Source organism: Diabrotica undecimpunctata, chromosome 5, assembly GCF_040954645.1.
Source record: "Diabrotica undecimpunctata isolate CICGRU chromosome 5, icDiaUnde3, whole genome shotgun sequence".
NCBI classification, from domain to species: domain Eukaryota; kingdom Metazoa; phylum Arthropoda; class Insecta; order Coleoptera; family Chrysomelidae; genus Diabrotica; species Diabrotica undecimpunctata.
In genome coordinates, this window is record NC_092807.1 from 14,249,985 (window position 1) to 14,267,421 (window position 17,437).

The 17,437-nt window shown below is 33.9% G+C and overlaps 1 protein-coding gene across 2 annotated transcripts; it reads right to left on the reverse strand.

The window, feature by feature from the left end:
* Positions 1-10,470: 10,470 nt before the first annotated feature.
* On the reverse strand, positions 10,471-17,127 carry LOC140441104 (uncharacterized). Of its 2 annotated transcripts, XM_072531546.1 has the most exons (4): positions 16,986-17,127; positions 12,569-12,693; positions 12,431-12,532; positions 10,471-10,621 (listed from the first exon to the last, which is right to left on the reverse strand). In XM_072531546.1, the coding sequence occupies exons 1-4, from the start codon at positions 17,001-17,003 to the stop codon at positions 10,552-10,554; spliced, it is 315 nt and encodes a 104-aa protein (XP_072387647.1). In that variant the 5' UTR covers positions 17,004-17,127; the 3' UTR covers positions 10,471-10,551. The 2 variants fall into 2 exon arrangements, with proteins under 2 accessions (XP_072387647.1, XP_072387646.1); XM_072531545.1 differs by having other exon boundaries at positions 12,431-12,693.
* Positions 17,128-17,437: the final 310 nt, after the last annotated feature.

Below are 17,437 nucleotides of genomic sequence, written 5' to 3' on the forward strand. Positions count from 1 at the left end.
TTAAACAATAAAATTACCAAGACTTTTAATTTTTTTGCATACTAACGATATTTATTTCAGTTCATGAAGCGTAAATCATTAATAACTATTTGTTCTGGTTTTGCCTTGCTACACAATATGTCCCAAGAATAATCAGGGAATTGTCCTCGTAAACGGACATTTCTCTGATTATTTTCATGAGTACTATAACTGCTGACTGGAATTTGAATGCCTTTGGGTCGCGGTAGTCTCCATTCTCAATTAGATCGTTCTTGATCTTTTTAAAACCACTTAGAAACTTCATCACAGTCATCAAGCTGTTCGTGTATCTGCTTCACGATAAAATATTTTAGCAGCATTGTTTGTCGGACAGTGTCAAATTTTAAAAATGTAATAAATAATCTGTACCGAAAAACTGATATATTTTTTTTAAAAAAGACAAGGGTTTTTTGGCTAAAGTGCTAATCCCGTCCAAGAACCTTCCTCCTCTATCCGGGCTTAGGACCGGCAACAAGAGCATTGAGGTAGAAAATCTACTCAATGATCTGGTAGGCGAAGTTAAAAAACCTTGACTTGGCAAGATGTAAAACTACTAAGCTAAAATTACTATTTTCAACAAAAAATAAAATCATTACGTTTTTAGAAAATTAACACTAAGCGAAATTAAAGGCCTTTATAAAAAACGAAGGACAAAATTTTTGAAATTGCTAACTCCCTGATAAATTAACTTCCATATTATATTAGATCCAACTAGGCGTTTAAAACACAACGAATGACACCACAAAAGATATATCAAAGAGATAAGATAAAAGTAAAACTAAGAAATTACAAAAAAAAGAAATTCACGTACTTAGAATACTAGATAACTTTCTGAAACTGCTAAAATGTTTAGAAGATTTTATTTATCTCGAGAAAGACGCTACACAAAGAGCCGAGATAATTGATATGCCAGAAAAAAGATTCAGTGTTATCTATACCACCCTTAGGTTTCTGCCGAAACATTTAGGCGTCGGATATCTCTGTGGAACGAGCGCCGGCGACTGGGTTATCACTGAAAGTTTTTTCGAGAATACCCTTTACTAGCTGTGTGTGAATATCTGTGGCGACAAATTTTGAATTTGGTAAGGAAGACCAATTGAATCTTGTTTTATTTAATATTATTAATAACGAAATAATAAGAAAATGGCGCCTAAGATAAGGAACTACAAAAGTCGAGATAACTGATATTCCAGAACAAAGATTCAGTGTTACCTATACCACTCTTACTAAGAAGAAAACTAAGAAATTATAAAAAAAGAAATTCATGTACTTAGAAGACTCCATAACTTTCTGAAATTGCTAAAAAGTTTAGAAGATTTTATTTTTCTCGAGACAGACTCTACACAAAGAGCAGAGATAACTAATATTCTAGAAAAAAGATTCAGTGTCATCTACAATAGTCTTAGGTTTCTACCTACCTACCTCCTACATAATATAGGAATGCACAATTGCCGGATTTCACGCCTTGTGCTTGGCGATACAAACAGGTCCAAGTGGTAGTCACAGAACCGTACCCAGATCTCTACGCCGGGCTCTGTTATTTATTATAAAATAATATATTGATAAAATAATTGCCTTCAAGTAGCCAAATAAGAGGCATGAATTTAAATAAAAAGACCTTAAGTTTTTAGCGAGAATTTTATTATAAAACTGTATACTTTATTAAACTAACAAATGTATTTTAAATTATATTTCTTGATAGCTATAAATATACCGGGTGGAACCTCCGGTAACTCGATTTCCATGCACCCAGCCCAATATCCGAAAAGCCCATACTCTGATTGGACTGGTAAATGCATTTTATTGGTTATACAGTGTAAAATAATCGAGGTTACTCACAGATATTCAATTAATTATACTAAAGTCGTCCTCTTCATCCGAGATGTCGGATTCGCTTTCGCTACTCTCCCCTGTGTTCGCGTGTATTATCAATTGGTCTACGTCATCTTGCAGGTTGTCCGCAGTCCACATCTCAGTTTCCGTTTTTTTAACAACATGAGTGACATAATTGCGCCAATTTTGCTCTGTGACGCGTGCGAAACCGTCGTCGATCAACTGGCGTACCTCGTCGTTTTTAAAAGTGGTAAAGCCTACATATCGCTTAACTTGGTTCCACACCATTTCTATAGGATTCAATTCGCAGTGATATAGTGGAGGAAGCCTTAAAATATAAACATTATGTTGTGAAGCATACCCATCAAGATGATACTTATCGTATTGATCTTTAAAAGCACGCGCTGCTTCTAATAGCTCGGATTTCAAATAACACTCCTCGAAAAAAATGTCTTTTTTCACTAGCCATTCCTTGATTGCAGCTTTATTCCAGGAATTGTTAGGGAATCTCTCTTTACGGGAGTGGTACGATGCATTGTCCATTACAATGACATTCCTGCGACCATTATTTGGTAAATTTGATATTAATGTCTCCTTAAACCACGACTCAAAATATGCGGCATCCATTTCATCGTGATAGTCGCCATCATTTTTCTTTGCCAGAAAAACACGCTGTGTGCCAGGAAAGAAACCTCCTGAAAAACCTGCATGCAATAAAACATATCGTGGACCTCGTTTAGTAGGTGCTTTTAGGCCAGTACTTAAACCTTTGAGAAAAGCATCACGACTGTTTTGTATCGAAGTATCGCACCATTCGTAATTTATAGATTGGCCAACATTAACCCACGATTCGTCCAAATATATGATATTGCAATGGTCTTTTCGCAAACGTCGTATAGTTCTCAAATAATTATGGCGCCAATGAATAATATCCTCTCGCTCCACCATGATGCTTCTTCGGCCACGTTTCTTATAAACAAATCCAATATCTTTCAGAAGTCTGTATAAAGTAGAAAGAGACAACGGCTGTATATTCTCATTACCTTGTATGAAGTTATGTACATATATGCTTTAAGAATGGCGGCAAATTTTGAAAAATTCACAATAAACAATTCTCCGTAGAATACTTCTTACACCCTCGTCATATGTGAATATTCTAGAATTTGATTGACACACTCGTTTTTTACGTTTTTTTGGAGATTTCAACGTTTCACTCTGTTCTTTTTCTTTTTTGAAATTGTAAATGCTTCTTTCGCTAACACCAGTCATCAACGAAGTACGTCTTACAGCAGCACTTACATTAAGTTGTTCCGTATTTTGTAAAAAACACAACACATTTAACACTACGAGTTTAGCGCAACCGTTAAATAATTCACCGGATTTAAACTTATGGGACTCCATGCTCTCTGTTGAAACTCGGACTAAATTTTGAAGTGTAGTTTCGTTTTCCAAAAGCACTTTCACCCTAAGGATGGGTAGGGGGTGAAATAGGGAAAGCTTGGAGTTTATCAAATACTAATTATGACAAACAAGTTTATGGCCATATTTAGGTGATTATGTTAATGATGGTAATTTGTAGCAGAAGTTTTACAAAAGAAATGAAGACCTATTTATAGAAACAACATAACTGTATTTTTAATATTTTACATACAATAGAAAAAATCTAATTTCTATGAAAGAATTGGAAATTTGAATATTATATATAATATCTATAAATAATATCATTTCCAAGTTTCCAAACTCTTTCCTAGAAATTATGTAGGTTATTTCTATTTTATGTAAAACATTAAAACTACAGTTATTGTATGTTGTTCTTGTAAAGAGGTGTTCAAATGTTACTCTTATGAATATGATTCAATTGTATATCTCATGTTGACGTTTTATATGCAAAATTCATAGTTTTCGTTGTCAATAACTCATCAATGCCTTTTTATTTTACTGTATACGTATACATGATATAAAATATTTTACTCGTACTGCCGGCAGATGCATTTTATCCAAGCCGGTCCTTTGAGACAATGAGCAATCAACAGCTGGAGAAAACCGACAACCCTGCGCTTTTATTCTCCATAAGAAAAGCATTGCCGTATCTTACCCGTACATGCCCGTACTGCACTCTCAGTGTGACATTTTCTATAGAATACCATTTAGCAGCTGTCTGTGAGTATCTATGGGGACATATTTTTAATTTGGCAAGGAAGACAAATTGAAGCTTACTTTGTTTAGTATTATTGAGAACTTACTGTTAAGAAAATTACTAAAATAAGGAAATACAATATCAGAGAAGTATCTGATAGTAACAAGCAATGAAAACGATATGCAATAGTTCTTACACCACTTTGTACGTCAACATTGTCATTTCCAATAATCAAATATAGTTAAACATAAAACCTTTTATCTTCGATATATTATATGCAACGTGACAGTCTGATTAAAATACAACGAATGCCACCAGAAAAGATATATAAAAAAATAAGATTAAAGTAGAACTCAGGAATGACCAAACCACAAAAAAATGACATATTTAGAAAACTCCATAACTTTCTCAAATTGCTAAAGTTTTTAAAAGATTGTGTTTTTTTTTGGAAATAAAAGACACTACACAAAGAGCCAAGATAACTGATATCAGAAGGATTTCCTGCCTTTTTGTACCGGTTGGACCAAGCCGGCAACTAAGTACAAGTTCTGTTGGAAAAACGGTCCTTTTCAGATTGTTGGCCTTTTTGTTTTGTTCGGTTTAAACGCGTGGAAGATAGCTATAGCTGTGTCCTATATCTAGGATCAGGTGTCGTTGTGCAATGAGATTGAAAAACCAAAGAAAACCAATCTCCCCCTGTCGTTGTGATTTTGAATGCAACTTTTAAGGAGTGTACGGGGTGCTCACTGTTTAGTGTTTGGTGTGTGTGGATTGTGCGGGTTTGTGTAGTTATTGGTTGTGTGTTGTTGACTTGTTTCTTTTTTGGTGTTTGTATGTTTATGGTTTATGAGCTTGGGTGGAGGTTAAGTATGTGTAGGTAAATGATAAGTGTGTATATGAATAATCAATGTGTGTGTTGTATTGTGTGTCTATCTGTGGAGTTGAGTGAAGATTTCTTTTATGGAATTGTAGCAGGAGGTTGATATTGTATACCAATATAGTGCATTGGACATTTGATTGTGTCACTCCTCTTTTCATTGAAGAGGATCATGGATGCAAAGTGGATTAGGGATTTCATGTCCGAGGATAGGTCGTATGAGGGGATTTGCTTGGAAGTGTGTTTTGTGTCTTTTGGTTTAATTCTTCGGTGTGGACCTTTTTCTGAAAATGCCGGGTGACCTCCATTACAGTTCGGATATTTGGGAACATCTATCGTGGGGCATGAAGTAGACCTGTGTTGTTGTCCACAGTATAGACAGCCAACGTCTTACAAAATATCATAAATATGAGGTTAATTATCGACTTTATGCCCGAGGTGAGTTCGTTTGAGGGAATTTGTCTGGGTAGTGACTGTCTGTATCTTTTTCTGTGTTATGGGAGCGCATTTTCTGGCTTGAAATTTGTATTAATATGCCGGGTGTATGCCGCGGCAGTTTGGACAGGATGGTGTATTTGCCATTCATACGATTTGTAATTTTGTCCGCAGTTTGGACAGATAGTGGATCTTTGTTGGTATTTTGTGTTGTGTTGTTCGCTTTGGCAGCACCTAGAACAGTATTTTAAGCGCAGGGGGATGACGTTATTCGATCCAGGGATCTCAGAATGTATAATCTCCTCGTTCAGCTTAATACGGTACTTCAGTGCTTCCGCAAACTTTTGTTTTGAGTTTGCGAAGATTCGAACGAAGTGCGTAGGGATACAATTCTGGAGGACAATTATTCTGATGTTTTAGTGTGAGGGAAGTGGTCTTATGATAGACGGTCTTTAATGTTTTCTTGTGAAAGATTTTGTTAACGCCAGTCATGACGAGATGGAGGTTTGATTGGATTTTGTTTATTGTTTTAAAAGACTTTTGTGGGGTGTTGTTTGAAATATCTGTGTCCAATAGTGATTATGTTATCACCGTTGTTGTTTCTTAGTTTTCTCTGGAATTCGTGGATATTTAGGGGCTGGAATGTGTCGTCTGATGAATAGACTGTGAAGTTGGCTATGTTGTTGGGAAGAAGTTCGTTTAATTTTAAAATATTGTTGAGATGATTTTGTTGGCAAATGTTTGGTGGAATGTGTTCTATAAGATATTTATATGCGTTGTGTTGTCCTGTTAAGTGATTTTGTGTGTTTGTTCTTGCTTGTGTGTCATGGCTGTAGGGGATGGTTCGTATCGATTGTTTGAATTGATCGTTCTGTAGATTGAGTCGTATGTGTTTCATTTTGAGTGTGTTGGTTGTAACGTTGTGTATTAAGTGTACTTAACTGTAATGTTATCGTCCTCGGTATGGGATGTAAGGCGTTTTTGTAGAGACGATGTATTGATTTTAGATCTGGCTGTAAGTGTGGCAGATTTGCCGGCAGAGTTAACTGTAAGGATTTTGAACCGAGTAGATTTTTAGTTATAAATAAACGATTGAATCTGCGTTGATTGCAGAATTGTAAAGGAATGCGTTTGTTTAGATATGTTTACGTGATGTTTTCTGGGACTGAAGTGGAAGACGAGGTGAGTGTTTTTTGGTTGGATCTATTTGTGATGGTAAGGTATTTGGCTCCGATAAGACCTTTGAGTGTTTTCTTTAGAGATTTATCACTGATTGGGTTTGTTGTGTAAAGGTAGGCTATTTATTCCGATTTGTTCACGTAGACTGCAAAAAAAATAGTTTTCGTCGCCGAAATGATTAGGATGAGTGGGGTTTGGCTGCAGAATTTGGTTGAAATGTGGTTTATCTTGTATTTTGTGTCGTGTGAGTGTTTAAATCTGGCATCCATCTATAGTAATGGATACTCTAGTCAAACCGGATGAGCGTATGCATACCGATTGATTATCAACTTCCTGTTCAACGACTGTAAGTATTTGTATGAGCTCTAAGTTGAGATGTGGGTTTTGTAACATAAAGTTGTTTATGTATTGTGTCATGTGTTCGATGTTGAGTTTGGAATGGCTTCCGGTGTTTAAAATGTGTGTGTAAAATTTGCAGTTGTGGTAATACTCTGTGATTTATGGGGTGGCTATGAGTTTTGGTGTGTATTTTAATGTGTGGGGTGTCTTTGTGATGTGTAGTTAGTAATTTGTGTGTTGAATGTTGTGTCAGTGTTTTGAATGTCAGCACTGTAATTGGCCAGGCTGTGACCTGGAGGATGGTGATTGTTGTAAGGGTTTGTAGTTGGGTGCCATGGAAACGGCGGTACCTCGAAATATGAAGCATATTTCATCTAGACGGAGTTTTTAATTAGAAGAGGGCGGTTTTTTATTCTTACGGTCCACTCGTGAGGAATGTTTTTTTTTGTTGTGTTATTTAGTCATTCCGTCTCTCTTTCTAATATAGCTTTTCAAAATATACGTCCATACATCTTTTATTTTTCGATGCAGATATTTTGTTTCCTGGTCTCCCCGCCTTCGTTGGAATAGCAAACCTCCTCTGTAGCTTCTTTTTGGCAGGATATCATTTCTACTTTTGCCACGTCGATACATTCATCCTTCACTGCTCTTCCACTTCATATGTTATAAGATACGTTTTCTCTGATGATTAATACCGAATAACAACTCTTACGCACTCTACCGAATAACGGCTTTGTTTTTCTGTATTCTTCATATTCTTCACACTCATGCCATTCATATCCTGATGTCATAAAGTTTTCTCTGATCAATAATACCGAAGAACCTGTCGCACACTTTTCTATCAAGAAGTAATCTTTGTTTTTGATATGATTTGGTAATTATTGGTTGCTTTTAAGGATAATTAAATATTTCTTCTATTTTCAGTTTATATAATTGCATTAATGACTTTTTGGTACGTGTATGATTACTTTTTATTGATTCTCGTTTACTGTCGTTCTATTTTACTTCTGCTATTGAGTATTTGTGATACAGTATTGAATTCTTCCTCATATTCTATCAACTTTTTGATTTTCAATTTATATCGGAGATGCCGTTTAATGTAATATAAATACACATTTACTAGCGTGGTTAGAATAAACATTCAACAAGCAATCTTCGTTCAGCGAACAAATCCGAAATTATTCACACATATGCGTATATGTCTGGCTCGCTGTCCGTCTTCGTCGTCTTGAACCAGAGTATATACTCATAGTACAATGAACACAAGGTATGATATTGCGCATGACATTTGACAGCTGACCCAGGCGTGTGACGTAGTCAAGAACGCTCGAACCCATTATTTGTAATTATAGTTAACGAGTTTTTTTGACATAGTATCAATTTAGCGCGTTTTTTCTTCAGTTAAAGTATTATAGTATCTTAGAAAGTACCTGTGGTGTTTAGTTGCTGTTTTGTTTATTATACTGTATAGTAGTTTTTTTTGTAAAACTAAAAGTTTTTATTTGCCATTGTATATCTATATCATTATGCAATTTGCAATTTATTTAAATTTTGCAAGTAATTGTTTATATTATTATCTTTTATTTTGTGATATTGGCGATTTTTGTAATTTCAGTAAATTTTAATTATTGTTATTTTCTGACTTTTTGTAAGCTTTGTCCATAAAATTGCACAATTTTGTGCAGCAATAAAGCATATTTCTTTTTTGTTCTGTTTTATACCCATAAGATATAAACAGTCATCTTCTAAGTCTTTTAAACATAGTGTTAAAGAATTCTTGATTTACTAGAGTTTCTATTCTATTGAATAGAAACTGTGGTTTGTGTATCTATCTGTTCATATTGATGAGTATCTATATCATGTATTGTATTATATTTTTTATTATACAGGTTTGACGAATGTACTAATGTCGAAATTTACATGAATAAATCTATCTATCTATCTACTTTTTAAATTTCCCACTTTTTTCCTATTAACATATTACAACAACAACATTAACTCTTCAAAGGACACCAAATAAAGTCAAGATAAACAATAGTATACAGTATTTACCACAAAAAATATCACTGCTTAGCATTTGCTAACGACTTGGTACTCTTGGCTAGAAGGAAAATAGAGCTGATGGAAACAGTTATGAAACTGAAAGAGAAGGTAGTAACCAAGAGAATGTATATAGATGAAGCAAAAACGCAGTATATGGAATGCACAAATAAGAAATTCGTTCGGGGGCAGTACGTAACAATGATAAAAGCAAAGGTAACACAAAATAAATTCGAAAAAATTAAAAGATTTGAGTACTTAGACAATGTCTTCACAAGAGAACCTACCTGTGAGGAAGACATACAGAAAAGAATTATGTCTGGCAACAGCGCAGTATATGCTTTCAATGGGTTGTTAAGAAGCAAAAATATATCTCGAAGAGCAAAACTAAGGACATACAAAACCGTAATAAGGCCAATAGAGATGTATGCTTCTGAAAAATGGGCCACAACAAAAAACACCAGGAGTTTTTCTTAGTTTGGAAGCTCAAAATCTAGTAGCAACATATTAGCGGTAATTAAGGTTCAAAGACTTAGTTGGTTGGTCCATGTGCAGAGACTGATCCCATCTAGAATTCCCAAAATGGTACTATGTACTATGTATTAATGGTACTAGGTACTACCTAGTGCATTGGCATGCAAAAGGCGAAGAGGAAGACCAAGGTCAAGATGGAGCAACGAAGTTAAAGAAGATATGAGAAAACTTAACGTAACGAACTGGGAAAGAAAAGGGAGTGACAAAGAATAGTACATCAAGCCATGGACCTACTAGGCTCGTAGTATTATCATTATTAAACAATACCAAGATAATTTTATGTGTGAAAATTACAAAATATGTAATTTAAAACATTGTGCAGTATTGTGTGACATCACTACACTCATATTCGATAGCCAGCTAGCTCAGCCAGATCTAAATAAAGTTGACTTTATCATTGTTTATTTTGATTTTGTGTTTAGGTCAGCATATACTTACAACTTTTGTGTACCTACATTACAAAGTGATCATTAACAAATTAAGAAGTGGGAATACCTTGTATATTTAAAAATAATTTTAAAATTTTTAACTATACTTGATCCATTTTTATGTAGTTACCACTTTTTTGTATCATTTTAAATATTTGAAATATAGAACTCTGGAGTATAAGTTGATCAACCTGTACCTACCTGTAATAAAAGATAATTTAAACTTATTTTATAAAGGATATCTATGTTAAAAAAATAACTGTACCAAAAATCAGTAAAATTAAATTAACTACAAAATATTATTTATGATTAAATAAAAAAATAACAATTTTATTATCTCTTTATAATTACTATAATTAAATTAGGCAAATTATATAAAAAAACTTAAAATTAAAAGTCTTTCCTATACAACTACATTCAAATGTTGCGTGAAGAAGTGTTCTTGACTACGTCATGCGCGATGCGAACCGATTTTGGAATATTCTGTATCAATAATTGTACCATGGTATATACTATACTCTGGTCTTGAACCACAAACGGCGTACGCATCTGTCCGGAGGATTTGTCCGTCGGACATATACTCCGAATAGATCCGCATGTGAATAGGGCCCTTAAGAATTAAACGTCCACTAACTATCAAATAAAATCAATTTTTCAACTATATTAAAAATTTATATTACAATGTAAACTATAACAAAAATGTATATCAGCATTTCGACTTCTTGAATCTTTTAGTGAGGATGAATTACTGGGCCTGGAGCGAGTGGAAGTCCGGGATGAGCAGGTCCGTTTGAGTTAGCACTGAAAATATAAAAATATATATCAAGTACAAGTTTGAATAAAATATAATAGAATCAAAAGGAATTTCATCCCTAGTGTGGGCAAAAATATTGTGTTTATAAAAAATGTCTAAAGACCTACTCAACTCGTCTGGAGTTAGTCTAGTCTACAGTTTGTTTCTTAATTTATTAGTACATAGTAGATTTTTACCACAGTATACTCCAGTCGTCAGAGACGAAAATGCCACTGAACCTCTAAAAATCATACGAACAAACTGAATTTTGCCGAAAATATCAATTTTAGAACGCTTAAAAAGATGCAAAAAAGTTTACCACTTTTACCCCCGGGTTTCCCCCTAAAACCCCCCACGTAAAGGAGGAAAACGGAAAAATCGATTTACCAAAAATCTGTACACCGCAGAAAAAAATGTTTCAAATAAAAAATGTACCTAAGATAATTTTAAACAAAAATGTTTATAAGCATTTTTTCTATAGAATGTACTGTTCTCTTAGAAACAACGCTTGAAGCAATTTTGCGATTTTGCATGTCAGTTACGAGCGAAATTAATGTTCAATAAAATTTGTATCAGCTCGAAGTAAAGATTCGATATCTTTTGATTCAAGTGACCTATCGACAAAAATCAAGATGGGTTTTAAAGGTAAAGAGTTCAGCTTTCGTATGCAGTTTTTGTATTTTGTCGCAAGTACACTCAAATTTTATACAGTTGTTAAATAAATAAACGTGGCGCGATTTTTGCCATCTTTTACGATTCTCACGAACAAACGATCTAAATAAAACATTTAAAACTTTTTTTTAATTACCCTACTACGCTTTTCAAAAAACAAAACTTTATTGCATTTACCAAAAATGCATTTACCGTGAAGTGTGTTCGTTTGTAATGTAAAACATTAAATTCTGCATTTTTATTCATATCTTAAATGCCCCATATTTGTTACCACAACTCAAAATTGAAATTTCATGTCATATGTTTTGAAAATTGATCTCTAAAAATGAAAATTTTACTACAACTGGTGAATGAAAGTGATCAATTTTATTGGTCTCACGAGAATCGAAAAAAAAATGTCAAAAATTGCGATTTGTTAATTTATTTAACACATTTAAAAAACTGAGTTTATTCTCGGCAGAACACAAAAATTGCATACGAAAGCTGCACTCTTTGGATTTCAAATGCATCTTGATTTTTGTCAATAGGACACTTGGATCAAAAGATATCGAATTTTTACCGTCGAGGTGATACAAAGTTTATTGAATATTGATTTCGCGGGCGTAACTGACATGCAAAATCGACGATCACTACAAGCGTTGTTTCTAAGAAAACGGTTCATTCTACACAAAAAATGCTTATAAATATTTTTGTTTAAAATTACCTCAGCTACATTTTTTATTTGAAACATTTTTTTCTACGGTGTACAGATTCTTGGTAAATGAATTTTTTTGCGTTTTTACCCCCATGCGAGGGGGTTTTTAGGGGAAAGTCCGGGGGTAACAATGGTAAAACATTTTTGGATTTTTTTGAGGTTCCAAAATTAATATTCTCAGCAAAACTCAGCTTGTTCGTATAATTTTTAGGGGTCAACTCTCTGACTGGACTAATAGTACCTATTTCTTGTATTATTTGTAGTACATTTACTTAGAAGACTAGTTTTTCTGTAGATTTTTGTATATTTTTACACCTTTATATTTTTATACTTATTTTTTAAATTTTCTCGACACATTTTTCCTTTGTTGGGTGCTATATTTTTCCAAGCTTTTGTTTTAAGCGATTTAAAACATTTAGGCAAATTAACCTTGTCACCATGAATTACTTACTGAGGTTCGAGAACTTTTGGATGGTCTAAAGGTCCTTTGTTGTTAGTACTGGTTAAATCTCTGTTGTGACGTCCTCGGCCGGCATTTGGATTAAAACCAGTAGCGTGGGGACGATTTTGATTGGGGTTTAATCCAGTTGCGTGGGGACGATTTTGATTGGGGTTTAATCCAGTTGCGTGGGGACGATTTTGATTGGGGTTAAATCCAGTAGCATGTTGTCCAGATGCTGCTTCAAGGCATAGATATACGGCCAAAGTGACCAACTAAAACAATATAAAAATATAATTGTGTAAGTACGAATGAAAAATTATGGGATTGTATCGCGGCCTTCCATAACCTTGGAGATTATCTATAGCATACCTAATAGTACAGTTAGGAATATCCACGAGAACGACCTTCACTCCAACAGAAGTCGATCATAGACTATATAATAATGAGACAGAAATCAAAATTTAAGTGTCAAGACTGCAGAATAAAAAGAGGATCTAACTGTGGGACAGATCACTACTTTCTTTTAGCTAATCTGTTGTACCCCTTTAGACAATACTACAAACAGAACACCGAAAGTGAGAGAAACAATACTACAGAGTACAAAACGGAGAGATATAAATTTCACCTTTTATCCTTTTATTCCAACCAAGTATTAAACATATTTTTCAATCTAGATTAGAAAAGGAGCTAAATGAGATGGAAAGAAATATTGATGTAGAACAAGAATACAACATCAAAACGATAATAAAAAAAATTGCTTATGAAGTATGAAGTAGAACAGAGAACAACGACAAAAAACACCACGAACCACCATGGATGACAGAAAACGTAAAAGAAATGATACAAGAAAAAAAAACAAAATATATAAGAAATGGCTAACAAATAAAACATTTAGCAATAGAGTAATATATCAAAGGAAAAACGGAGAAGTACGCAATCAAATAAAAGAAGCAAAAAACAATTTCTGGGAACAAAAATGTGTCCAAGTTAAAAATTTAATTGGTGGTTCTCAGACTACGGAAGCACGGAGAACTATCACTAATCTAAAGAAAAACATCCATAACTCCTTAAGGAACTTAATTCCTATAGAAAAGTGGAAAAATCACTATAAAAATTTACTCCAAGAGTCCAGATTGGAATATATGGGAGAGGAATACAGTATGGAGAGACAAACAAATAGTAACATTAATACTACTAACAACGAGGTCCGTACTGCGGTAATTAAAATGAAAAACGGGCGATCTCCAGGACCTGGCAATATAGCTGTAGAGTTACGTAAAGCAGGAGGTCCACTCCTAATAGAACGAATAACTTTTCTAATGAATCAATGCTGCCAACAAATTAAAGTACCATTTGAATGGAAAACCGTCCACCAAGTGTCCATTTTTAAAAAGGGTAATCAAAAAGATCCTAACTGCTACAGAGGATTAAGTGTCCTACCTACTTTTGGGAGATTGTTTGGAAAGTTAATAAATGGAAAAATACAAGATTATGTAGGACATCTAATTAGCGAAGACCAAAGTGGATTTACGCCTGGAAGATCTTGCACTGATAACTTGTTTATACTCCAACAATTAATAGAAAAAAGAATAGCGGTTGGTACCGAAGTACATCTAGCCTTCATAGAACTAGAAGAGGCGTATGATACAGTTCCAAGACTTAAATTATGGCAAGCTTTACAACAACTCGGCATTAGTCCTTTTAAGAATATTCCTTTTAGGAATATTCCTTTTAGAAATAATCACAGAAGTATACAGGGATAACACTACTTACCTAAAAATCGGAAATAGAGTATCAGAGCCAATAAAAGTAACTAAAGGACTAAGACAAGGATGCAGTGTGTCACCCTTACTGTTAAATTTATATATTGAGGCAGCCCTCCAAAATTGGAAAAACCACTACCAGGGAATGGGAATCCCCATAGGAAATGACGTACTGTTCTCCCTGAACTTTGGGGATGACCAAGTCGTCCTAGCTCAAGATTCTTATGATTTAGAATTTATGATAAAGCGTCTATACAGAGAATATGTAAAATGGGGGTTACAAGTCAGCATGAAGAAAACAGAATATTTAGTTATCAATTCAAATGCAAGGTTTGAAGTGTTGATAGACGAGGACGTGGAAATCAAACAAGTGGAAAAATTTAAATATTTAGGTACACTCATTGATAAGAACGGCTTGGGAGAAACCGAAATTAAACACCGAATTAATCAGGGACGTAAAATTGTAGGATGTCTGAACTCCTTATGGTGGGATCGCAATATTTCCAAAAGGTACAAAAAAAGAATAGGGCAAACCATGGTTGAATCAGTTCTTTGTTATGGCTCTAAAGTATGGACAATTAATGCAGACCTGAAGAGAAGATTGTTGGCAGTTGAAATGGATTATTTGAGACGAAGTGCTAGAACATCAAGACTGAAAAGGAAGACCAACGAATCTATAAGAAATCACATGAATGCTACAGAAACGGTCATTGACAGAATAGAAAGAAGAGGTTTAAAATGGTTTGGAGACCTATTGAGAATGCCTGACGAACGTTGGCTCCAACAATTTCACAGATGGAAGCCCTCTGGAAGAAGAAAAAGAGGTAGACCTTGACGCTCATGGAATGAAGGAATTAGAAGAGCGATGGAATCGAGAGGTTTGGAGAAGGAACATGCGTTGGACCGAGAGGATTGGCGGAGCAGAACGGAAATACGATGATAGCCGTCTTCAAAATGTATTGTATTTACAAGTTGGATCCTGTAATATATATAGGAATATCCAAATTAGTTACCGTAAAATAAGATGGTTTGAAAAAAAAAACAGGAACAAGATAAAAAACATCTAAAAGAACATTTGCTGGCTACTTGTAGAAATAACATTGGTTGATAATTATTTGCTATTGTTATATTTATATTCCTAATTATTGTGATATTTTAAGTCCTTTTCTACATAACTGTTAGGATTATACTCTGAAGAAGATCATTTATATCGTGTTTTGTAGATTGTTGTTCCAAATATTGATTACCAGACAGTTTTCAGACAAGTAATCTCTTACGTCAAGCCCATACGACTCAAATACTTATTAAGTCTGCAGTGTCCAGGCAGCTGCCCCACTATCACCCTCACAGTCTTTCAATTGTCAGTAAGTCGTCTGTGAATTTGACTGTATTCCCTTAAATTAATCCTGTATCCTATATTTGTCCTGCTGCGATTTTTTCACCATTACAAAGACATTTTAGCTGGTGTTTGTACATAGATCGAAGGCAGCAAACCCTCTTTGGAAACTATCAAGTGACTTCAAACGCATATTGTATCCATCCACTTACATATTTCTAAGTGAGTTATACTAAGATTAAAATGAGTTTAGCGACAAAAAACAATGAACTCAGCTTTGACGATATAAGCAAAAAGATAACATTAAACAGTAATTTACCAATAGAATAAGAAAACTCTGAGAACAACTAGAAGATCCAGAGGAAATATGTAATGAATTTACAAACCAATTTGCCCATCCTTCAAGCACTCTTCTTATAATATGCTCCCCATATATATTAAATCATTGTGGAGAGAGTATACATCCATGTCTGACATCCTTGTTCTAGATGGAATTCGTTCGAGATTGTGTCAAGCACTTTAACTGTTCCAGTAGTGTGTAGTGTGTGTATAGTTCAGTTATAAGCGAAATTAAGTGTTGTACGCCTACTTCTTTTACTATCTTCCATAAGTGTTGCCATTGGACCCTGCCAAACGCTTTGCCATAATATCAAAGAATATAGACGCATATATGCGTCTATATTCTTTGATAATATATAAAACAAACGTATAGTGGAATGTTGAATTTCTTAGATTTTTCTAGTATCTGTTTTGTATTCAGAATATGTTCTCGAGTACCTCTACATTCGGTCAATCTAGTTTGCTCTTGGCGTATTTCTATTTGTAGGAAAGTTTTTAGTCTCTCATTGAATATGTGTAACATTATTTTTCTGGTATGTGAGACAAAGGAGACGGTTCTTTAATTGTCGCATTTAAGGAAGCTGAAGAAAAACTAACGAGGAAGTACTAATAATAAGGACAGATAATTATTAAAGACTGTTAAGCACCGGAAAATGTCTTATCTGGAACATATCTTGAGGAAAAATCGATATAGAATACTACAACTAATTTTTAAAGGCAAAATAAAGGAGGTCGGAGAGGTGTCAGAAGAAAATAAGTTTCTTGACAAAGAAACATTAGTGAATGGACTCAGATACCCAGCTGGTACAGGGTTCCAGAATATGTATAAAATATTTTAAAAAAACGTACACCAAAAACACCGAGTGAACTTAAAAATATCCAAAAGTCCAAAGGACTGGGACAAATTAATTATAGAACTCTATAAAAATATCTACTATCTCTATCTAAAAGCGAAAATAACAGCTACTGATGTTATTATAAGAGTAATTAACGTTTTGTTTTCCTTTAGATGGTAAAACAGATACTACCAGGATGTACATTTTACAATGATCGATAACATTTTCTTGTTGAACATTACAGAAGAAAAACACCACAGTTTCTACGTTACTAGATAATAAGTACTTACCACCAATTTGCACATCATGGTTAATGATTATAAAGAATATTTCACTTGTTCTGGTAATTGTAAAGTAAATCTCTTATATATACCTACTATATTTGTGGACTATTCTCGGAATACTTTTTGCCATAACTTTGTTTAATTTAAAGTTCTGAGGGGGATTCCAGTTATTATCATTACACACAAAAAAATAATTTCTTGAGATTATATAAAAATAATTATTCAATAGTTTATCATAATATTAGCTGCATATGAAAAGGTAATTGTCTCTTTAATTATTTTCATCGAAGTTTGAAGTATGTAATAAGTACGAAGAAAAACGTTATTGTGCAGGATAGAGAAAAAAATGTATAATAAGATTTTCTATGGGATTTATAATTGTACAAAAAATATTCAATCGCTTTGTGTCTACAGCTAATAAATTACAATACGTAAGTAATAATTTTCGACTTATTAAA

What these genes read in the sequence shown, in the direction of transcription:
- LOC140441104 (XM_072531545.1), bottom strand. An exon ending in CCAAAAGTTCTCGAACCTCA is followed by an intron (nt 10,622 to 12,430) that starts GTAAGTAATTCA and finishes TTATATTTTCAG; the next exon opens with TGCTAACTCAAACGGACCTG.